At 54.0% G+C, this 24,554-nt stretch overlaps 1 protein-coding gene across 1 annotated transcript; it reads left to right on the top strand.

Moving 5' to 3' along the window:
- The first annotated feature begins 13,708 nt into the window (after positions 1-13,708).
- WDR45B (WD repeat domain 45B) lies at positions 13,709-23,653 on the top strand. Its single transcript, XM_044297647.1, has 10 exons — positions 13,709-13,903; positions 15,270-15,344; positions 16,275-16,376; positions 16,688-16,775; positions 19,161-19,255; positions 19,362-19,552; positions 19,773-19,858; positions 20,974-21,075; positions 21,455-21,576; positions 22,381-23,653. Exons 1-10 carry the CDS (start codon positions 13,837-13,839, stop codon positions 22,485-22,487), a joined length of 1,035 nt encoding a protein of 344 aa, XP_044153582.1. The 5' UTR covers positions 13,709-13,836; the 3' UTR covers positions 22,488-23,653.
- Positions 23,654-24,554: the final 901 nt, after the last annotated feature.

The following is a 24,554-nucleotide window of genomic DNA, read 5'->3' on the forward strand; positions in this document are numbered from 1 at the left end:
CGCGAGTTCCAATCCGCCTGAACGTTGCTCAGCCCCGGCAAATACTCCGCCTGTACCATGATGTCCCTGGACAGGCAAAACGACCAAAAATCTTTGGCCAAACGAGCCAAGGTTGCCGAGCGAGTACCCCCCAAACGGTTGACATACCGGACTGCCGATATATTGTCCATCCGCAGCCTGATGCACGCGTTGGCGATCTCGTTGGAGAAACTCTTCACCGCAAAGGACCCAGCCAGGAGCTCCAATGCATTGATGTGTAGGAGGGATTCCTCCGCTGACCAGGGACCCCCCGTGGAGACACCATTGCAATGGGCACCCCAGCCCTGGAGGCTCGCATCCGACTCGATGGTCAATTCCGGCAGGAACCCGAAGATCGTCCTGCCGTTCCACGCCTCCAGGTTGGCGATCCACCAACTCAACTCCTCTCGGGCCTCCGAGTCCAGAACCACCGTGTCCGCAAAGGAGGCACCGGTCCGAAGATGGGCGATCTTCAGCCGCTGGAGCGCACGGTAATGCAACGGTGCTGGAAACACCGCCTGAATCGACGAGGCTAATAGACCGATGATGCGAGCCAGGTGACGCAATGAGAGATGGGAATGAGGAGTGCATGTCTCAACTCCTTGCGGATCGCCCGCAACTTCGCCGCTGGCAGACTGAGGGACTCCGAGAGAGAATCCACCGTGAATCCTAAGAACTCCATCCTCTGAGCCGGGATGAGGCAGGACTTCTCTTTGTTGAGGAGGAATCCGAGACCCGACAGTAAGTCCGCCATCCACTGTAGATGTTCCAGTAATCCCACCCTGGACTCGTGCATCAGAAGGATGTCGTCCAGGTAAATGATGAGACGAACGCCTCGATTCCTCAGCCATGACACGACCGGACGCAGCAACTTGGTGAAACACCAAGGAGCTGAAGACAGCTCGAATGGCAGACAGGTGAACCTCCAGACCTCTCCTTTCCACCTGAACCGGAGTAGGTCCCTGGAACGAGTGGCCACTGGGACCGTCAGGTAGGCATCCTTCAGGTCCTGCTTTACCATCCAGTCCCCAGGAACTAACAAGTCTCGAAGGAGGTGAATCCCCTCCATTTTGAAATGACGGTTGCCCCGGAAGGAACGAGAACGCCATTGATTTCCTCTTGTAGAGAAGGAGGGAGACGGGTTGCGCTGGTCCTGGAAAGGAGGTCGTTGTCCACCGGAACCTCTATTCGCGCCATGGGCCTGGAAGTTTGCACGGCTGTACAGGCGGCCCCTACCACTGCCGGCGCGATGAGAGACCCGTCCCTGGAATACCCTGCGCATAGAGGCTTGGGCCTTGTCAAGCGCGGTAAATGTGCCCACGAAACGGCTCATATCCTTAATGAAGGACTCGCCAAAAAGGAGACCCTGGGCGTCCTTTCCTGCTTCAGTGAGCGCCAAATTTGCCAACTTGGGGTCTATTTTAAACAAGATGGCCTTGCGCCTCTCAATCGCCAATGACGTATTGGCGTTACCGGTAATACATATCGCCCTCTGGGTCCAGCCCCGCAATTCCTCGGGGTCTATCGGGGATCCCTCATTCCTAGCCGTCTCGGCCATCTCCAAGATCTTGGCCAGCGGACCAAAGACATCTAAAATCTTATCCTGGCAGCTGCGGAGCGCTGAATCCAGGCCCTTTTTAGGGTTCCAGCCAGTCTTGGCTAAAAATTGTGACATCTTGGGATCCACTACCGGGGTGTCACAAACCTTATTGGGCACCAATGGTCTGGGACACTCGGCCCTAAGCTTGTTACGCGACTCGCGGCTAAGCGAGTGACGCACCCAATGTTCCAAGTAAGCCCCCACGTGGGGAGAGGGAAGCCACTCCGTCGAACGAGGGTGATGCAATGACTCAGGGTCGAACATCGGTTCGCCTGAAGCGTCTAGCACGACCTCAGAACGGGTAGCGTTGGAAGAGGACGCCACATCTTTGGCAGAGGAGGCCGCAGTAGCGGATACAGAGGGACCCTGAACTGGGGTTGCGACATCCTCCTCTGTCCTGTAATCAAAATCCGCAATTTTATTACAAGACACGGAGGCTCATATTTGCTTAACTCTTTCTTTACTGAAAAATAGCAGCAAAGACAATTGAAGAAAAAAAAAAAAACATAAGAATATCCATGGTAACAGCTCCACCCCTTCTACCCCTATATAAGGGACATCACTGGCTGGACACTTCCTCTTTCTTTGCTGCTCCAGCTCAGATAAGTGGTCTAAAATTTCTTCCATTTTAATTGTCTTATTAATTTCTCCTTTTTAGTTTCTGAGGGGTACCCTTTTGGAGATTGTGTTTGGATTACCGTATTTTTCGCCGTATAAGACGCACCGGCCTATAAGACGCACCTAGGTTTTTGAGGAGGAAAATAAGAAAAAAAATATTTTGAACCAAAAGGTGCACTTTTGGTGGGTTTTGAACTAATTGTGGTCTGTGGGTGACGCACTGTTATGGGGGATCTGTGGGTGACACTTATGGGGGATCTGTGGGTGACTGTTATGGGGGATCTGTGGGTGACACTTATGGGGGATCTGTGGGTGACACTTATGGGGGATCTGTGGGTGACACTTATGGGGGATCTGTGGGTGACACTTATGGGGGATCCTCTCTGGATGGCACTGTTATGAGGATGAGGATCTGTGAATGACAGTTATGGGGGGGATCTGTGGATGACACATATATAGCATCTTATGCTGTCATCCACAGATCCCCTCCATAAGTGTCCCTGTAGTGAATGGGGGTCGCATCTGCTTTAATAATGACAGCGGGGCCCGTGCAGTGACTATTCTACTACACGGGCCCCGCTTACTGTATAATCATATCTCTCTAATAGTTAATTGTTGTATGCATGTAATCGCATAATGAGCGCTAATGAGCGCTGTGTATTACCGTACTTAAAACTAGCAGCGCTCGCCGTTCGGAGCAGAGAGGAGGCAGGAGGCAGGCCGGGAGGACGGGCGCTTGCAACGTGAGTCATACGTCACGCGCCTGCGCCGCCTGCTTCATTCATAAGTGGGCGGTGCAGGCGCGTGACGTATGACTCACGCTGCAAGTGCCCGTCCTCCTGGCCTGCCTCCTGCCTCCTCTCTGCTCCGAACGGCGAGCGCTGCTAGTTTTAAGTACGGTAATACACACTATTAGAGAGATATGATTATACAGTGAGCGGGGCCCGTGTAGTAGAACAGTCACTGCACGGGCCCCGCTGTCATTATTAATGCAGATGCCGCCCCCAGCCCCTCCTCCCTCACAGCTGATACACCCGCCGCGCGGCATTGCGGCGGGTGTATCATTGAAAACTGGGCAAAATCAGCTACATTCGCCGTATAAGACGCACTGCTATTTTCCCCCCACTTTTGGGGGGGAAAAAGTGCGTCTTATACGGCGAAAAATACGGTATATCCTTTACCCCAGTTCCTTCTGGAACAGGGGTTCTTAGTGTTATCTTTCAGGGCCATTTCCTTATTGTGTACCCTGTTGATTTGTCCCGGCTTGCAGGGGTTAATTGCGCCGCTTGCGGTCCCTTCCGTTTCACCCCTGTGACACCGGGTCGGTCTCCGGCTGTTCGGTGCCGTTTTTCAATAGCCCCTTAGTTATATTTCGGCCATTTTGACTCCTGTTGCTCCTTCTCCTTACCTGTGCCTTCCCGCGCTGTTTTCCCGGGCTTCGGCGTCTCACATCTCGTCGGACGGGATTCTCAGGCGCCATCTTTGTTTTCTCCCCTCAGACGCCGAGATCTCGCGTTTCTTGGCGAGATTCTCGGACGCCATCTTTCTCCTCCCTCTCTTCCGATTGGTCTCTCTCTCTGGAAGGGGAGGGCTCTTGCTCCTGCGCTCCTCGTCGGCTCATTGCTCCACAGTGCTGTCCGCATCGCTCGTCGGTTTCCTGCTCTCTGTGCCAGCGTTTTTTCTTCTATCTGTTGGGGTGACCTACTCCTCAGGTACATATCTCAAAAATGTCTTTGGTCCCTGTGTCCCCTGCCAGTTCGGTACCGGTGAGAAGATCCAGTCAGGTCTCACCTTCCCCCCCTCATAGGGTTAATGATGCCCCTGTTCAGGAATTGCAGGCTGCTAATCTCCAGCAGTCTATTTCTGATGCAATAGTTGCTGCTATGGGGACAGTTTCAGAGTCCTTATCACACACTATATCCCAGGCCCTAAGGGCTCAGACTAACCCTGTTATGCCCCCTCCTGCCTCCAGAACAAAGGTGAATGTGGGTTCTGGCCCATCCAATGAATGCGCAGTCAAATCGCGCAAAAGAGCTAATTCACGCCCGGCAGAAAGGGCACGTGCATGGAAGACCGCCCGGTCCTTACCGAAGCAGGTATCTGATTCGGACGCAGAGTCCGTTGAGGAGGCGTATGATGATTACCCCCTTTACTCTGGGGAAGATAATTTAAATGATGTGGCAGTGGATCCTGCTATTGAGGAGGACCCGTCTAAATCAGCGGGGACCGATATAGACCCTTTAGAGTCCGGCAAGGACACTATTCTGGATCCCATGGGTGACCCCCTATTTAATCCGGACCAGTTACACCATCCTAGGTCCTCAGAATGGCTTCCCGCCACTCATGTGGCGCAATATTTGGAAGCAAGGATTCGTACTCCCCTCTCCAAAGAAGCTCGCAGTAAGCTTCGGGCAGAGTGCCCACGACCCCTGATTCCCCACAGGATTTGTGAGACACCTAGTGTGGACCCAAAAGTGGTGCAATTTCTAGCTAAAACGGGGTTCAACCCGCGTAAAGGCTTGGACTCTGCATTAAAAGCCTGTCAGGATAAATTACTGGATATAACAGGTCCGCTGGCCAAAATTTTTGACCTAGCCGAATCTGCTAAGGCAGCGGGCACCCAGGTAGATCCTGAGGATCTTAGCGGTTGGGCCCAAAGAGCGATTTGCCTAGCAGGCAATGTTAATACTTCTATAGCCATTGAAAGAAGAAAGGCCATTTTAATGAAAATTGAGCCTAAATTGGCAAATTTATCCCTGACGGAATCCAGGAAAGAGGCGCAAGGCCTATTGTTTGGGGACCCCTTCATAAAAGAGTTTGGGAAGTATGTTGGCGCCTTTACGGCCCTTGATAAAGCGCAGAGCTCTATGCGCCGCGTCTTTCAGGCGCGTTTTTCCCCCAGGGCCGGCAATCCTAGGGGCCGATTGTCCGGCCGCTCCAACTTTCAGCCCAAAGGCACGGGCCGTGGCTCCTTTACTTATCGACAGTCGCTGCAGGACTCCAGGTACCAGCCCACCTTTTTTCCGTCCCGCGGAGGTCCTTCCCGTTCCAGAGGTTTCCGTGGCACTCCGGGCTCAAGGCGCCCATATGGTAAGTCCTCCTTGTGTGCCGCCCCTGAGTTCCCAGCAGGTTGGGGGAAGACTCCGTCACTTTTTCCATGTGTGGTCAGGGATCACCTCAGACCAGTGGGTCCTGTCTACGGTCCGGGGTTTTACCATCGAGCTAGTATCCACCCCGCAGGGCCTTCCCGCTGTTTGGGGGGGTCCGACCTCGGACCGGTCGCTCCTAAATTCAGAACTGTCATCCCTTCTATTCAAAGGGGCCATAGAATTGTCTCCCCATCCCTTCACAGGGGTTTTGAGCAGTATCTTCCTGGTACAAAAGAAAGGTGGCCAGTTTCGGCCAGTCATAAATCTCAAACATCTAAATGTCTTCGTTCGCTACAGGCATTTCAAGATGGAGGGCATCCATCTGCTCCGGGATATGCTTCTGCCGGGAGACTGGTTCGTCAAACTGGATCTGAAGGATGCATATTTAACGGTCCCAGTAGCTCCTCCATCTCGAGATCTCCTTCAGTTCTTATGGAACGGCCAGACTTGGCGGTTTACATGCCTCCCGTTTGGCCTGTCATCCGCCCCGTGGTGCTTTACGAAGATCATGAAGCCGGTAGTGGCTTGGCTCAGGGCGAGAGGGGTGCGTCTAATTATTTATTTGGACGACATCCTGATCATGGCCCAGAATCCTTCCCTTCTGTTGTATCATTTAGAGATGGCCAAGTCCCTGCTTCAGGGGCTGGGTTTTGTTCTCAACCTAGAAAAATCATGTCTGGTCCCGGACACCTCGGTAGAGTTTCTCGGTTTCTCCGTGAACTCTTTGGATCAGTCCCTCAGTCTGCCCTTAACCAAGGTCAAATCAATACGCAAGGAAATTCGGCATGCTCTCTTACTTCCTCAGTTATCTCTCCGTCACCTTGCTCGCCTGATCGGTCTCCTCACTTCCTCCATTCAGGCGATATTCCCTGCCCCTCTTCATTATCGGGCTTTACAGAGGCTGAAGATTGCTCACCTTCGAGCAGGGGCCTCTTATTCAGACACTCTTGTCTTGGACACAGAGACCAGGGACGAATTGATGTGGTGGATACACAACTTGTCTGTATGGAATGGTCGAGCGATATTCGGTCCTCTTCCGGATCTGGTCATCGAGTCAGATGCCAGTCTGAGGGGGTGGGGAGCACACTGTCAGGGAGTATCCACGGGTGGAGCATGGTCTCCGGAGGAGGCTCATCTTCACATCAATGCCCTCGAACTCTTAGCGGGCTCTTTCGCGATCCGCAGCTTTGCTCAGGGGTCCGTACGGGCGTGTATTCGCCTTCGTATGGACAATGTCTCTGCGGTCCGTTACGTGAATTGCCTGGGGGGAACGCGGTCCAGGGTTTTGGCCTATCTGGCCAAAGATTTTTGGGAGTTTTGTCTTTCCAGGGGAATTTCGGTGGTGGCGGAGTACATTCCAGGACTCCACAACACATTGGCCGACTGGAGTTCTCGTTGCATTTCGGACTCCAGCGACTGGAGGTTGGATCCGGGGGTCTTCCGAGATATTGTGTCTCTTTGGGGCCCATGTTGCATCGATCTGTTCGCGTCTCGCCTGAACACGCAACTGCCCAGGTACTTCAGTTGGCGTCCGGATCCTCAGGCAGAGGCCGTGGATGCTTTCCTCCAGAACTGGGGGGGTCCCGTCCATTATGCCTTTCCTCCGTTCGCTCTCATCCCTCGGGTACTCGCCCAGGTCCGTCGCCAGATGGCTCAGTTGGTCCTTGTGGTTCCCTTCTGGCAAACACAATCGTGGTTTCCTCAGTTGCTGCATCTTCTCGCGGAGGAGCCTCGTCTCCTGCCGTCGTTTCCGCAGCTTTTGCTCGACCCTTTTGGTCGCCTTCATCCTCTTCTGCTAGACGGCTCTCTGCAGCTTCTAGCTTGCCGGGTTTCAGGGGGCCCTGGGATTCCTCTGAGTTTTCCACAGCAACCAGACAGCTGTTGGAGTCGGCTTGGGCTCCAGGCACTAGACGAGCCTACCAGGCGGCTTGGGACGTCTGGGTTCGTTGGTGCAATCCACGGGACTTGGATCCCGTTCAAGCCCCTGTAGTCGCGGTTCTTCAGTTCCTCACTTCTCTCTTTGAGGCGGGTAAAGCTTACCGTACCCTGAACGTCTACCGCTCGGCGATTTCTGCTAGACATTCCGGATTTGATGGTTGCCCCGCTGGTCAACACCCGTTGATCTGTCGTCTGTTGCGTGGGTCTCGGTTGTCGCGTCCTCCTAGGCCACGTTTCTCTACCACTTGGGACGTTGCGACGGTTCTCCGGTTTCTGGAGGGTTGGCCCCTCAATTCGTTGCTGTCTCTTCGGCAGTTATCCGCCAAGTTGGTGACCCTTCTTTGTTTAGTATCTTGTAAGCGCGTCTCGGACGTACGGGCTTTAGATATTGACGCGCGTTATTTTACGCCTCAAGGGGTGCTGTTCAATATATCCCGTCGCACTAAGACGGGTATCAAGTCGGTTACTTACCCGTCTTTTCCTTCTTCTCTGCAGCTGTGCCCCGTGGCTTGTTTACAGGAGTACGAGTCTCGCACCGTAGCTTTTCGCTCTCGGGATTCCCCGCAGTTGTTCATCTCTTTTCGTCGCCCTTTTTCCCCGGTTACCAGTGTTACGCTTTCCCGTTGGGTTAAGTGGATCCTTTCCCTCTCTGGTATTGATACTTCCATCTTTACCGCGCATTCGGTTCGAGGAGCGGCGGCTACCTCTTTGTCGGTGGCTGGTGCCCGTTTGGAGGATGTCATGCAGTTGGCGGATTGGTCCCGAGTCTCTACCTTTCGGGAATTCTATTTCAGGCCAGATCCTCACGTTTTTACTTCAGTTATTGCCCAGCTTTAAACTTGCAAATATGAGCCTCCGTGTCTTGTAATTAAATTAAGGATTTTCCTAAGTCATGACGTAAAGTCATGATTTTATTAAAGACACGGAGGCGAGTATTTCCCGCCCATTGCACTTTCACCCTCCCTGCTGGGTTTTAGGGTCTTTGTACTGTTTGTTATTATTTATCTGTCTGTTACGGCATGTGAAGTACTTGGGCTGCTGTGCTTGTTCGGGAACAATGCAGTTGGGTGAGTTGCTGCCATGATGTTTGTTTTTTCTCTTCCCTCCAGGTTGATGCACTTTGGTCATCCATCGTCTGATGTTCACATTCCAGAGGTTCCGTTTGATTGTTCTACGGCCGCTGTTCCGGTTGTTATTGTCCGTTCCAGAGTCCAGTTTTCGCCGTTGAAGACTGCAAAGAAAGAGGAAGTGTCCAGCCAGTGATGTCCCTTATATAGGGGTAGAAGGGGTGGAGCTGTTACCATGGATATTCTTATGGTTTTTTTTTTTTCTTCAATTGTCTTTGCTGCTATTTTTCAGTAAAGAAAGAGTTAAGCAAATACTCGCCTCCGTGTCTTTAATAAAATCATGACTTTACATCATGACTTAGGAAAATCCTTAATTGCCTCCTCGTCTGATGCTCTATCAGAGTCAGACAACTCCGGTGATTGTGCTCTAGCGCACTTCCATGTCCGCGCCCGTTCTGCCTGGCGGGAAGAGGCCCTTTTCCGTGAGCTAAGCACGGTCTCTGGGGTGGCAAGATGCGCACCAGTCAAAGTCCCCTTTAATACAGGGGGATCAATAGAGGTAGGCTGCGGTGTGGCAATGGGGTCCTGCAAAGACACACTAGAAGGCTGGGCGGACAGAGCCTGGGTAATGGTCTGCGACAGTATGGACGACATGGAGCCCATGGCTGCCATAATCGCATCGGACACAGAGCGCTGCAGGGCCAGCGCCTGTGCATCCACCTCAGTGGAGTTGTACCCCTCAGGGGGGGAGGGGGGCCTGCTGGCAGTAGGGGGGGGGGTGTAGGCACAGACATCCCTACAATATGGTCGGGTAGAAACGTTAACTGGGACTAATCCTAATCCCACTGAGGAGAAACAGAGGTCACCTGACAGAACGATGGTCGCTAGCTAGCAGAGGGAGCAGGAGCCGCCGACCGTGCCGAGCGCAGGAGACAAATGGCCGGAAGGACAGGAGGAACTGTAACTCCGCCCGCGAATTGCGGCAGCCTAATCAAAGATGGCCGCCGAGATCTCGCGAGACCCCGCGGCCGGCTGGTTACTGAAGGCGTCCAAGATGGCTGCCGAGATCTCGCAGGCCCTCAGACCACAGAAGCGCTCAGGAATGGCGCCGCCGAAATACTGAGAGGAAGGCCCCGCCCCCAAACGGCCGGGAAGCGCGCGAACGCTCCGGTAAGTCCAAGGAAGCGCAATTAAAGCGGCCAGGGTAGCCGCAGTGAGCGACCCTCCCTGAGATAAGGGAGTAAGGGGGAGAGCCGCAGGGAAGCGCAAGCGGAGACAACGAAGCGCGGGAATAAGCGCAGGGGACAAAAAGCACCTGCCCCAGCAAGAGGCAGGCAGACAAACACAAGGGAAGCGCTGCTAGCAAGCAGGGTTAGTCACCCTGGGGTACACAGCGCGAAATAGACACCTAACAAATCTGTGACAACAGCAGGTAAGAAAGGTGCACTTAACTTGGTGGCAGCAGCAAAGAAAGAGGAAGATCCATAGGAGGAGCCGTCTGTTATAGGGGCCAGAGGGGAGGGACCTTGGTTGCTATGGTTTCCTGTATGTAAATTTTTTCTCTTTGCTGCTATTGGTGGTTCAGTAAAGAAGGAGAAAGCAATACTCGCCTCCGTGTCTTTAATAAAACTCAGGATCAGCACAGGATAAGTAATGTATGTACACAGTGACTCCACCAGCAGAATAGTGAGTGCAGCTCTGGAGGATAATACAGGATATAACTCAGGATCAGTACAGGATAAGTAATGTATGTACACAGTGACTGCACCAGCAGAATAGTGAGTGCAGCTCTGGGGTATAATACAGGATGTAACTCAGGATCAGTACAGGATAAGTAATGTATGTACACAGTGACTGTACCAGCAGAATAGTGAGTGCAGCTCTGGAGTATAATACAGGATGTAACTCAGGATCAGTACAGGATAAGTAATGTATGTACACAGTGACTGCACCAGCAGAATAGTGAGTGCAGCTCTGGAGTATAATACAGGATGTAAGTCAGGGTCAGTACAGGATAAGTAATGTATGTATACAGTGACTGCACCAGCAGAATAGTGAGTGCAGCTCTGGAGTATAATACAGGATGTAACTCAGGATCAGTACAGGATAAGTAATGTATGTGCACAGTGACTGCACCAGCAGAATAGTGAGTGCAGCTCTGGCGTATAATACAGGATGTAACTCAGGATCAGTACAGGATAAGTAATGTATGTGCACAGTGACTGCACCAGCAGAATAGTGAGTACAGCTCTGGAGTATAATGCAGGATGTAACTCAGGATCAGTACAGGATAAGTAATGTATGTACACAGTGACTCCACCAGCAGAATAGTGAGTGCAGCTCTGGAGTATAATACAGGCTGTAACTCAGGATCAGTACAGGATAAGTAATGTATGTACACAGTGACTCCACCAGCAGAATAGTGAGTGCAGCTCTGGAGTATAATACAGGATGTAACTCAGGGTCAGTACAGGATAAGTAATGTATGTATACAGTGACTCCACCAGCAGAATAGTGAGTGCAGCTCTGGAGTATAATACAGGCTGTAACTCAGGATCAGTACAGGATAAGTAATGTATGTACACAGTGACTCCACCAGCAGAATAGTGAGTGCAGCTCTGGAGTATAATACAGGCTGTAACTCAGGATCAGTACAGGATAAGTAATGTATGTACACAGTGACTCCACCAGCAGAATAGTGAGTGCAGCTCTGGAGGATAATACAGGATATAACTCAGGATCAGTACAGGATAAGTAATGTATGTACACAGTGACTGCACCAGCAGAATAGTGAGTGCAGCTCTGGGGTATAATACAGGATGTAACTCAGGATCAGTACAGGATAAGTAATGTATGTACACAGTGACTGCACCAGCAGAATAGTGAGTGCAGCTCTGGAGTATAATACAGGATGTAAGTCAGGGTCAGTACAGGATAAGTAATGTATGTATACAGTGACTGCACCAGCAGAATAGTGAGTGCAGCTCTGGCGTATAATACAGGATGTAACTCAGGATCAGTACAGGATAAGTAATGTATGTGCACAGTGACTGCACCAGCAGAATAGTGAGTACAATAGTGAGTACAGCTCTGGAGTATAATGCAGGATGTAACTCAGGATCAGTACAGGATAAGTAATGTATGTACACAGTGACTCCACCAGCAGAATAGTGAGTGCAGCTCTGGAGTATAATACAGGCTGTAACTCAGGATCAGTACAGGATAAGTAATGTATGTACACAGTGACTCCACCAGCAGAATAGTGAGTGCAGCTCTGGAGTATAATACAGGATGGAACTCAGGGTCAGTACAGGATAAGTAATGTATGTATACAGTGACTCCACCAGCAGAATAGTGAGTGCAGCTCTGGAGTATAATACAGGCTGTAACTCAGGATCAGTACAGGATAAGTAATGTATGTACACAGTGACTCCACCAGCAGAATAGTGAGTGCAGCTCTGGAGTATAATACAGGCTGTAACTCGGGATCAGTACAGGATAAGTAATGTATGTACACAGTGACTGCACCAGCAGAATAGTGAGTGCAGCTCTGGAGTATAATACAGGATGTAACTCAGGATCAGTACAGGATAAGTAATGTATGTACACAGTGACTCCACCAGCAGAATAGTGAGTGCAGCTCTGAAGTATAATACAGGATGTAACTCAGGATCAGTACAGGATAAGTAATGTATGTACACAGTGACTCCACCAGCAGAATAGTGAGTGCAGCTCTGGAGTATAATACAGGATGTAACTCAGGATCAGTACAGGATAAGTAATGTATGTACACAGTGACTGCACCAGCAGAATAGTGAGTGCAGCTCTGGAGTATAATACAGGATGTAACTCAGGATCAGTACAGAAAAAGTAATGTATGCACACAGTGACTCGCAGTAAACCTTTCCGGCAACCTGCAGCAGTGTCCCCTTCGCGGCGCATGCGCACAGTGCAAGAAGAAGCCGATGCCAGCAGTCCACAATGGCGCATCAGGCTGAGCCTGTGCGCACGCGTGGGATCTCAAAGCGGGGGGGGGGGGGGGGGGGGGGGAGAGGCGGCACTGAGGAGTAGAAGCCGGCGCGGGGCACGAACGGCGATGCGTGCGGCCGGGCACCATGCATCCACAGACCTCCCCTGCTTGGGCACCTTAATTCAATGATTGACAGGTTAGTAAAACCTGTTTTTCCCGCAGAATAAAGCCACAAATAGCTTTTATAAGGCCACCTTAGAAATCAGAATGCCACCCTGGACATGAGTATATGTTTAGCTCATAGGTGGTGACAGAATCCCTTCAATCATATACATAGATATGATAATTTGGGGCAGGGGAATGAGCCCCGTCCCCCACACCATAGAGCACAGTGTGCAGATGCTGCATATGTCTGGAAAATGTCATAAAAAGTTTGTGAAAGAAAAAATAAAGAAAACCTCCCTGAAATGAGTTTTTGCAGGTTGGGGTGTCTGTGTTGGGGTATATTTGGGGTTCTCCCCCCCCCCCTTAGTCATATACAGATGGATCTTGAGGCGGCGCTCTCCCCCAGATCCTTGCGTCGTCCTAATTCTATTTGACATATCAGTAACTTCCAGATCTATCTGTGCGGGGCCCCTGTGTGTGTGAGGGCCCCCCATAAATCTGCCCCTCCCCTTAGATTATAATAGGGTCCCAGTGTTCAGCACCCCCCCTCCCCGCAGGTTATACTGGTGCTCGCTCGTAGATCATAAAACAACCATTAACCCGCCAGTAACTGATTCACGTGGACGTCCGAGGTCACAAGACACAAGTCCTCCATAACACTGAGAAAGTGGGGATCGCTGTAGCCTGTTGGAGCATGCTGGGAGTTGTAGTTTCACATCAGCCTGTGAGCCACCGTACAGAAGGACCCCTCGGAATGTACCGGCCCCTCAGTCATTAGAAAGCGCAAAGCGTCCGTCCGCCATGAGCTTACGAATGGCGTAAATCTCAGCAAGTCAAAATAGCGCAAATCGTGACCAGTGAGGGGGTCGTGGATGTGATTCCACAGGGGTGTGCGCAGGACTACTCCCAGCCACACGTGCCATTTCTAAAGAAGTGTTGGGGCCCCGGCTGTGGGAGCCATCAATGAGGCCTGACAACCCAACACAACTGATGCTGAGACGGAATGCTGGTGCTTGTAGTTGCACAGAGATGAGGCTCTTCTCATCATTATATGACGTGTATTCCATTTATTATATAATAATACTATTTGAGTTTTGTTCTCATTTTTCCCTCTAAAAGGGCATCGATCGCTCGGCGCTCTGCCTCCTCCGTCACATGACTGGGCGCGTCGTCTACTCGGCGCTCGACTACGCGGCCTGCGGAAGCCGGAAGTGGCTGCTGAGAGTCAGAAAGAACGTCAGTGGCTCCCGGTGATGATGTAACCGGTACCGCCGGGGCCCCGACACCGAGAGCGGCACCGGGACTGCAGCCATGAACCTGCTGCCCTCCAACCCGCACGGGAACGGCCTGCTGTATGCCGGCTTCAACCAGGACCACGGTGAGAGGAGTCCAGGGGTGTGGTGCGGGAGGCGGCGTGGACCGGGCGAGTTCTGCGGGGATATGCCGGGGCATGTACCGAGGGGGGATGTCATGTTCTGGGCGGGGGCCGTATTGACTGGGGGGGGGGGGTCATGTAGCGGGGGCCGTATTGACTGGGGGGGGGGGGGGTCATGTAGCGGGGGCCGTATTGACTGGGGGGGGGGGGGGGTCATGTAGCGGGGGCCGTATTGGCTGCAGGTGGGGGGGTCATGTAGCGGGGGCCGTATTGGCTGCAGGTGGGGGGTCATGTAGCGGGGGCCGTATTGGCTGCGGGTGGGGGGGGTCATGTAGCGGGGGCCGTATTGGCTGCGGGTGGGGGGGGGTCATGTAGCGGGGGCCGTATTGGCTGCGGGTGGGGGGGGGGTCATGTAGCGGGGGCCGTATTGGCTGCTGGTGGGGGGGGGTCATGTAGCGGGGGCCGTATTGGCTGCGGGTGGGGGGGGGGGTCATGTAGCGGGGGCCGTATTGGCTGCGGGTGGGGGGGTGTCATGTAGCGGGGGCCGTATTGGCTGCGGGTGGGGGGGGTCATGTAGCGGGGGCCGTATTGGCTGCGGGTGGGGGGGGGTCATGTAGCGGGGGCCGTATTGGCTGCGGGTGGGGGGGGTCATGTAGCGGGGGCCGTATTGGCTGCGGGTGGGGGGGGTCATGTAGCGGGGGCCGTATTGGCTGCGGGTGGGGGGGGGTCATGTAGCGGGGGCCGTATTGGCTGGGGGGGGTCATGTAGCGGGGGGCCGTATTGGCTGGGGGGGGTCATGTAGCGGGGGCCGTATTGGCTGCGGGTGGGGGGTCATGTAGCGGGGGCCGTATTGGCTGCGGGTGGGGGGTCATGTAGCGGGGGCCGTATTGGCTGGGGGTGGGGGGGGGGGGTTATGTAGCGGGGGCCGTATTGGCTGCAGGTGGGGGGGTCATGTAGCGGGGGCCGTATTGGCTGGGGGTGGGGGGGGGCAGACTTAACAATGTATCCTGTGATGTGAATGTTTACATGCGCTGGATATTTGTAGCTGGTGTCATGTGACCGGGGGGAGACCACCCACCCACCGTGCACTCTGATGAGGCCGCTCATCTGCCAGAACATTAAAACCGCTGATAGGTGAAGGGCGTAATATGGGGGTTACTCGGGGAAGCGATGGCACCAGGTGCACTATGGGAAGAAGACGATCGAAGCACCGTTCTGCTGGGTCACCTCGGGCCCTTGCTGCATGTGGATGTGACACCTGAGCTAGTGTGACACCTCCTATCATTCCTGCTGGGGGGGGGGGTGCAGCGCTGGTTATAGGGGGGGTTTGTTCGCATTCGTCCAGTCACCGATCTGCTCTGCGTTGCAGGATGCTTCGCGTGTGGGATGGAGAATGGCTTCCGGGTTTATAACACCGATCCGCTGAAGGAAAAGGAGAAACAAGGTAATGGTGATTGTGTAAAGTATGTGCCCCCCACTCTGACCTCTCACACAAGTGGGCGGAGGCCTTTCCTTGGCGCTCTTACCAGTTGCATTGGTGTCATGCCCCAGCTCGTGGACAGGCAGAGAGCATAGGTAGTCTATATCTAACTGTAGCCATCAGGGGGCGGAGCGCCAACATGGAGTCGCACACAACCGGTGCTGGGCAAAGCTTGCAAAAAATGATTTGTAAGGGGCTCTATAGAGGAGAGCGCCATCTAGTGTCCGCGCTGTAGTACACAGAGGAGAGCGCCATCTAGTGTCCGCGCTGTAGTACACAGAGGAGAGCGCCATCTAGTGTCCGCGCTGTAGTACACAGAGGAGAGCGCCATCTAGTGTCCGCGCTGTAGTACAGAGGAGAGCGCCATCTAGTGTCCGCGCTGTAGTACACAGAGGAGAGCGCCATCTAGTGTCCGCGCTGTAGTACACAGAGGAGAGCGCCATCTAGTGTCCGCGCTGTAGTACACAGGGGGGGGGCGCCATCTAGTGTCCGCGCTGTAGTACACAGAGGAGAGCGCCATCTAGTGTCCGCGCTGTGGTACACAGGGGGGGGGCGCCATCTAGTGTCCGCGCTGTGGTACACAGGGGGGGGGGGGCGCCATCTAGTGTCCGCGCTGTGGTACAAAGGGGGGGGGGGGGCGCCATCTAGTGTCTGCGCTGTATTACACAGGGAAGGGGGCGCCATCTAGTGTCTGCGCTGTAGTACACAGAGGAGAGGGGCGCCATCTAGTGTTCAGCTCTATAGGGAGGGTTTAGAAATGCTGACCCCACATACCCTGCAATGTCAGGCGGGGGCGCTACAGGCTTCTGTTTATTCTGCAGAACATAGAGATGCCGGAGAAGGTGGGGTCAGGTTTTCCAGACATTAACCCTTTATTTTCATCCTTTTTGGCAGAGTTCATGGAGGGCGGCATTGGATACGTAGAAATGTTATTCCGATGTAATTATCTGGCTCTGGTCGGGGGCGGGAAGAAGCCCAAATATCCACCCAATAAAGGTGAGTGGTCGGGATGTGACCGGTGGTCGTCGCAGGTTGTGACGCTTGTCCCAGGGTTAATACCCCCCCCCTTCCCCACAATGTTAAAGCAAAAGACCCCCAAATCTCCTGCCCTGATTGATGTGTGCTGAAAGACTGGACCCCGCTTTGAGGTTGTCCCCCATCATCTTAGAGCTGATGATTAATGGGATGCTCATCATCCCTGTGATGTTGGGGGCAGTGTCCTGACTGTTGTAAAGTCCTGTGGATGGAGGCTGTGGGCATAACCCTCCCCCACCCGCCGCATTCATTCCATGTCCCTTCTCTTCCAGTCATGATCTGGGACGACCTGAAGAAGAAAACTGTGATTGAGATCGAGTTCTCTACGGAGGTGAAGGCCGTGAAGCTGCGCAGAGACAGGTAATGAGCGTGGGTGGCTGCAGGGTCCGGGCTCCTGGCAGGTAATGAGGGTGGGTGGCTGCGGGGTCCGGGCTCCTGGCAGGTAATGAGCGTGGGTGGCTGCGGGGTCCGGGCTCCTGGCAGGTAATGAGGGTGGGTGGCTGCAGGGTCCGGGCTCCTGGCAGGTAATGAGGGTGGGTGGCTGCAGGGTCCGGGCTCCTGGCAGGTAATGAGCGTGGGTGGCTGCGGGTTCTGGGCTCCAGGCAGGTAATGACCTCTGGGGGCTGCGGGGTTCGGGCTCCAGGCAGGTAGTGACCTCTGGGGGCTTCAGGGTCCGGGCTCCAGGCAGGTAATGACATCGGGGGCTTCAGGGTCCGGGCTCCAGGCAGGTAATGACCTCTGGGGGCTGCGGGGTCCGGGCTCCAGGCATGTAGTGACATCGGGGGCTTCGGGGTCCTGGATCCTGGCGAGTAGTGACATTGGGGGCCTCGGGGTCCGGGCTCCAGGCAGGTAATGACCTCTGGGGGCTGCCCGGTCCGGGCTCCAGGCAGGTAATGACCTCTGGGGGCTGCCCGGTCCGGGCTCCAGGCAGGTAATGACCTCTGGGGGCTGCCCGGTCCGGGCTCCAGGCAGGTAATGACCTCTGGGGGCTGCCCGGTTCGGGCTCCAGGCAGGTAGTGACCTCTGGGGGCTGCGGGGTTCGGGCTCCAGGCAGGTAGTGACCTCTGGGGGCTGCGGTGTCCGGGCTCCAGGCAGGTAATGACATCGGGGGCTTCAGGGTCCAGGCTCCAGGCAGGTAGTGACATTGGGGGCTGCGGGGGTCCTAGATCCTGGCGGGTAGTGACATTGGGGGCTGCGGGGTCCGGGCTCCAGGCAGGTAATGACCTCTGGGGGCTGCCCGGTTCGGGCTCCAGGCAGGTAGTGACCTCTGGGGGCTGTGGGGTCTGGGCTCCTGGCAGGTAATGACATCGGGGGCTGCCCGGTCCGGGCTCCAGGCAGGTAGTGACCTCTGGGGGCTGCCCGGTCCGGGCTCCAGGCAGGTAGTGACCTCTGGGGGCTGCCCGGTCCGGGCTCCAGGCAGGTAGTGACATCAGGGGCTGTGGGGTCCTGGATCCTGGTGGGTAATGACCTTGGGGGGCTGCGGGGTTCGGGCTCCAGGCAGGTAATGACCTCTGGGGGCTGCCCGGTTCGGGCTCCAGGCAGGTAATGACATCGGGGGCTGCCCGGTCCGGGCTCCAGGCAGGTAGTGACATCAGGGGCTGTGGGGTCCTGGATCCTGGTGGGTAATGACCTTGGGGGGCTGCGGGGTTCGGGCTCCAGGCAGGTAGTGACCTCTGGGGGCTGCGGGGTTCGGGCTCCAGGCAGGTAGTGACCTCTGGGGGCTGCGGGGTTCGGGCTCCAGGCAGGTAGTGACCTCTGGGGGCTGCGCGGTCCGGGCTCCAGGCAGGTAGTGACCTTCGGGGGGCTGCGCGGTCCGGGCTCCAGGCAGGTAGTGACCTTCGGGGGGCTGCGCGGTCCGGGCTCCAGGCAGGTAGTGACCTTCGGGGGGCTGCGCGGTCCGGGCTCCAGGCAGGTAGTGACCTCTGGGGGCTGCGCGGTCCGGGCTCCAGGCAGGTAGTGACCTCTGGGGGCGGCGCGGTCCGGGCTCCAGGCAGGTAGTGACCTCTGGGGGCTGCGCGGTCCGGGCTCCAGGCAGGTAGTGACCTCTGGGGGCTGCGCGGTCCGGGCTCCAGGCAGGTAGTGACTTCTGGGGGCTGCGGGGTCCGGGCTCCAGGCAGGTAGTGACTTCTGGGGGCTGCCCGGTCCGGGCTCCAGGCAGGTAATGGCCTCGGGGGCTGCGTGGTCCGGACTCCTGGCAGGTAGTGACTTCTGGGGGCTGCGCGGTCCGGGCTCCAGGCAGGTAGTGACCTCTGGGGGCTGCGCGGTCCGGGCTCCAGGCAGGTAGTGACCTCTGGGGGCTGCGCGGTCCGGGCTCCAGGCAGGTAGTGACCTCTGGGGGCTGCGAGGTCCGGGCTCCAGGCAGGTAGTGACCTCTGGGGGCTGCGCAGTCCGGGCTCCAGGCAGGTAGTGACTTCTGGGGGCTGCGGGGTCCGGGCTCCAGGCAGGTAGTGACTTCTGGGGGCTGCCCGGTCCGGGCTCCAGGCAGGTAATGGCCTCGGGGGCTGCGTGGTCCGGACTCCTGGCAGGTAGTGACCTCGGGGGCTGAGGTTTTCGGGACTCCAGGCGGGTAGTGACCTCGGTGGCTGCGGGCTCCAGGCAGGTAGTGACCTCGGTGGCTGCGGGCTCCTGGCGGGTAATGACATCGGGGGCTGAGGTTTTCGGGACTCCAGGCAGGTAGTGACCTCTGGGGGCTGCGGGCTCCGGGCTCCCGCTCCTCAGCTGTGACCGGCGTCCTCTGTGTTGCAGGATCGTGGTGGTGCTGGATTCCATGATTAAAGTCTTCACCTTCACCCACAACCCCCATCAGCTGCACGTCTTTGAAACCTGCTACAATCCTAAAGGTGAGGACTTGGAGCAGAACTTCCCACTCTCCTCTGATAGGACAACAACTCTCATCATCCAGACATTTGACATGTAGTAACTCTGCATGGTATGCTTCTCCTTCAGGTCTCTGCGTCTTGTGTCCAAACAGCAATAACTCCTTCCTGGCCTTCCCCGGGGCTCACACCGGCCATGTGCAGATCGTAGACCTGGCCAGCACTGAGAAGCCCCCCGTGGACATCCCCGCACACGAGGGGGTCCTGAGCTCCATCTCTTTAAATCTACAAGGGACCAGAATCGCGACCGCATCAGAGAAGGTGATTCATCAGTGTGATGTCTGTGGGTGGTTCTGAGATCGGGGGATCTGAATGATCTACCTGCAGGATTGATTACTTATGTCTGATCTGCATGAATTGATACAGAGCAGACATGACTAATCAACTCCAGTGTCCTCGTGTATGTGTACCTTGCTTCCAGTCCAGATTGGGTGACATCTCTGCCACCTCCTGGTTGTAACCTCCGAATCTGTCGTTACAGGGAACTCTCATTAGAATATTCGACACGACTTCTGGACATTTAATTCAAGAGCTGCGCAGAGGGTCACAGGCCGCCAACATTTACTGGTGAGGATATTGTGGGGTGGGGTGGGGGGCAATGGGTTCTGGATCTTCAAATGTTTTGAATTAGAAGGTAGAAACAGGGCTGGTGGGTAATGGGGTGCAACTGAATCACTTTGACTGCTCCTCCTGGATCACTTTGATCGACTGCTGACTGCTCCTCCTGGATCACTTTGATCGACTGCTGACTGCTCCTCCTGGATCACTTTGATCGACTGCTGACTGCTCCTCCTGGATCACTTTGATCGACTGCTGACTGCTCCTCCTGGATCACTTTGATCGACTGCTGACTGCTCCTCCTGGATCACTTTGATCGACTGCTGACTGCTCCTCCTGGATCACTTTGATCGACTGCTGACTGCTCCTCCTGGATCACTTTGATCGACTGCTGACTGCTCCTCCTGGATCACTTTGATCGACTGCTGACTGCTCCTCCTGGATCACTTTGATCGACTGCTGACTGCTCCTCCTGGATCACTTTGATCGACTGCTGACTGCTCCTCCTGGATCACTTTGATCGACTGCTGACTGCTCCTCCTGGATCACTTTGATCGACTGCTGACTGCTCCTCCTGGATCACTTTGATCGACTGCTGACTGCTCCTCCTGGATCACTTTGATCGACTGCTGACTGCTCCTCCTGGATCACTTTGATCGACTGCTGACTGCTCCTCCTGGATCACTTTGATCGACTGCTGACTGCTCCTCCTGGATCACTTTGATCGACTGCTGACTGCTCCTCCTGGATCACTTTGATCGACTGCTCCTCCTGGATCACTTTGATCGACTGCCCCCTCCTGGATCACTTTGATCGACTGCCCCCTCCTGGATCACTTTGATCGACTGCCCCCTCCTGGATCACTTTGATCGACTGCCCCCTCCTGGATCACTTTGATCGACTGCCCCCTCCTGGATCACTTTGATCGACTGCCCCCTCCTGGATCACTTTGATCGACTGCCCCCTCCTGGATCACTTTGATCGACTGCCCCCTCCTGGATCACTTTGATCGACTGCCCCCTCCTGGATCACTTTGATCGACTGCCCCCTCCTGGATCACTTTGATCGACTGCCCCCTCCTGGATCACTTTGATCGACTGCTGACTGCTCCTCTTGTCTTGCAGCATAAATTTCAACGAGGACGCCTCTCTGATCTGCGTCTCCAGTGATCACGGCACTGTCCACATCTTTGCAGCAGAGGACCCCAAGAGAAACAAACAGTCCAGGTAAGGTGTGTGTGTGTGTGTGTGTGTGTGTGTGTGTGTGTGTAAAATTGTTTTCATGTAGGAGCGGCCAGACCGATGCCTTTTACTGGGTAAATCTATATAGAACATGGAGGAAATTTGCAATTGCAACAGATGTTTTACTCCAATCACATCTAGAGCTGCGGTGAAGGTGTTTGATTTGTATTGATTCTGTGATTAATTACATTTTTCTAAAACTGAGCTCCAGTTCTCCTTCATAGACACAGTTGGAGACATACTTGCAGCCACCACTAGGGGGAGCTCACTGTATGTGTCTTGGCCCAGAAGGAATAATACTCACATGCAGCGAGCTCCCCCTAGTGGTGGTCATTTGTAAAGAAAGGATTCTGTCTCGTTTCAGTTTGGCCTCCGCCAGCTTCCTCCCCAAGTACTTCAGCTCTAAGTGGAGCTTCTCCAAGTTTCAGGTTCCCTCCGGATCGCCTTGTGTTTGTGCCTTTGGAACAGAACCACACTCTGTTATAGGTGAGCCGGACCCCGTACTCTGTCGTAGGTGCTGGTTAGCTATGAGGGATTTATTTTTCCGTTCTCCCCTTCCTGGCAAGGGCGACCACTAGTGGTGAACGAATTTCTGGAAATTCATTTGGAGTCCGATTTTGGAGGGAGAGCCTAGTGTGCCACTATGCATTGTTTGGAGGGTACCATTTCTCCTTATGGAGACCACCTAGTATGAGTACTCTAGGCCAGACAATGCTGCTGTGGGTTTCTGGGAAAAATATATGCAAATAAGAATTTCTTACTTCTGCTGGCATGCTTTCTTTTGCCTTTGAAAGGAAGGCTAATTTGCATACCTTTGGGTTTCAGGGAAAGATATTCAAATTAGCTTCTAAGCCCGTCTGATATGCTAATGTGCATTTTTTTTTTTCTCCAGAAACCCAGAGCAGCGTTGTCTGGCCTACAATACTCCTCAGACATACTGGGTGCTCTCCATAATGAGAAATAGTACCCACCAGACAAATGTCAAACGTGGGAGCCTGCAGTGATCCTCCAGAGCTCTCCGCTCTGTGAATCTTCTACTCTTCTCATTTGCCCTAATACTTATCTGGCCTTGTCATGTTTTATACTCCAGTCACACCCAGAGCAGCATTCATATAACTGCTGGTGTGGTGTCATCACAGTACAGTAGTGGAGTTACCAGAAGTGCATTATGGGAGGTTAGAGACGGGTGCACATTTTTACCTGATTGCCAGTGGCTTCCAGCAGGACGGTGGATGCAGCTTGGCTGTGACTGGAGTATGGCGGTTGACTTCTCTGCTTTGCCTCTTGCAGCTATCTGTGCGGACGGCAGCTACTACAAATTCCAGTTCAACCAGAAGGGAGAGTGCACGAGGGACGTCTACGCGCAGTTTTTAGAAATGACGGACGACAAGCTCTGAGCCCCTCTGAGGAGGGAACGGACTCCATGTCAGGAATGCGGCAGAAATGTCGGGGAGGGGGAACCCCAAGAACTGAAAGAAAAATCCATTTTTTTTAACAATTTTTTTTTTTTTAACAATCTGTTCGGGTCTCATCACATTTTATCTATGAAATCCTGGCTTTGCCCCCCCCACAGAGCAGTAACGGCGCGCTGCGTGGTCCGTCAGTCTTTTCATTTCTGCCACAGACTGCATTGAATTAACGCTCGTAGATGAAGAAGGTTCCTTGGGTTCTAGAACGTTCTGGATACAGTATTAAAGGCGGGACTATCCAGTACAGATCCCGTAATATTATATGTAATAGACATGATAAAGAAGGAAACCTCCTCACATAGCCCCCCCTGTGCCCCTCAGTCAAGGAAGGCCAAGACAGCCTGGGTGTGCAGTGCACATTGTGACCTAGCAGATGGTTTGCTACAATGTATCGGTGGAGGTATGCGCCATCAGCCTTGAGTTTTTCTATAAACTGAGTTAAAGGGGCCCTCCACCTCTAGACCTGAAATTGCGAAGGTCATACTGCCTGACAGCTCTATGTAAGTCACTCCATGCCAACCCTCCATTGGCAGTATTAATCAGAGATTTTAATTAATGAAGGTGACCTGAAAGGATGATTTAGGAATCGCTACAATTGTATCAGTTAATCCGTTCCATCGTTAGCTAATCAACACTCGCCATTTCTTCTCATTCTGGACATTATTGCTGTATCTGGCCCTTTAAGAGTGCGGAGACGTCTATGGAGTTGGCATAGCAGGGCTCCCACAAACACAGCGCCACTTTTATTTGGAGGTTACACCTGGTATTGCAGCGCCAACCATGACCAGGAGAGTAGGGGATGGCGTCTGGCAGCCTGGACCATGTCACACTAACCCAACCACTAATAATGGTCCAGTCCTGGAGACGGTTTATACCAAGTGCATAAAGCAGGAGCTGTGGTGATCCATGGGGGGAGGGGTTCTGCTGCCGCCGCCTCCTGTACCTGACATTAGTACTAAACTTTTATGTAGATTTTTTGGGAGTGTTCATTTCTGCATGTGGCTTAGTGCAATTAATCATGGATTTTTTTTCTTCTTGTTTTGCACATGTTTGTAAGATACGTTAATGCTTTTTAATAAAAAACAACCAAATTACATGATCGTCCTGGATATTATATGATGACATTTCACTTTATGGCAGCGGGCGGGGTGTACCCGGTGTGAAGTGAGTTGTGCCAGCCCACACTGAGGATGATATACTGCTGCATCTCCCTCCCAGCACACACAGATAATGTCAGGAGGGAGATGAAGCTGCAGTATCTTACTCCGTGGTGCTGGGAGGAGGGAGATGAAGCTGCAGTGTCTTACTCCGTGGTGCTGGGAGGAAGGAGATGAAGCTGCAGCATCTTACTCCGTGGTGCTGGGAGGAGGGAGATGAAGCTGCAGTATCTTACTCCGTGGTGCTGGGAGGAGGGAGATGAAGCTGCAGTGTCTTACTCCGTGGTGCTGGGAGGAAGGGGATGAAGCTGCAGTATCTTACTCCGTGGTGCTGGGAGGAAGGAGATGAAGCTGCAGTATCTTACTCCGTGGTGCTGGGAGGAAGGAGATGAAGCTGCAGTATCTTACTCCGTGGTGCTGGGAGGAGGGAGATGAAGCTGCAGTATCTTACTCCGTGGTGCTGGGAGGAAGGGGATGAAGCTGCAGTATCTTACTCCGTGGTGCTGGGAGGAAGGAGATGAAGCTGCAGTGTCTTACTCCGTGGTGCTGGGAGGAGGGGATGAAGCTGCAGTATCTTACTCCGTGGTGCTGGGAGGAAGGAGATGAAGCTGCAGTATCTTACTCCGTGGTGCTGGGAGGAAGGGGATGAAGCTGCAGTATCTTACTCCGTGGTGCTGGGAGGAAGGAGATGAAGCTGCAGTATCTTACTCCGTGGTGCTGGCAGGAAGGAGATGAAGCTGCAGTGTCTTACTCCGTGGTGCTGGGAGGAGGGAGATGAAGCTGCAGTATCTTACTCCGTGGTGCTGGGAGGAAGGAGATGAAGCTGCAGTATCTTACT

The sequence above is a fragment of the Bufo gargarizans genome, chromosome 6, assembly GCF_014858855.1.
Source record: "Bufo gargarizans isolate SCDJY-AF-19 chromosome 6, ASM1485885v1, whole genome shotgun sequence".
In the NCBI taxonomy this organism is placed as follows: Eukaryota; Metazoa; Chordata; class Amphibia; order Anura; family Bufonidae; genus Bufo; species Bufo gargarizans.

What these genes read in the sequence shown, in the direction of transcription:
- WDR45B (XM_044297647.1), top strand. Translation starts at nt 13,837, where the DNA reads ATGAACCTGCTGCCCTCCAACCCGCACGGGAACGGCCTGCTGTATGCC. An exon ending in CAAATATCCACCCAATAAAG is followed by an intron (nt 16,377 to 16,687) that starts GTGAGTGGTCGG and finishes CTTCTCTTCCAG; the next exon opens with TCATGATCTGGGACGACCTG. An exon ending in GTGAAGCTGCGCAGAGACAG is followed by an intron (nt 16,776 to 19,160) that starts GTAATGAGCGTG and finishes TCTGTGTTGCAG; the next exon opens with GATCGTGGTGGTGCTGGATT.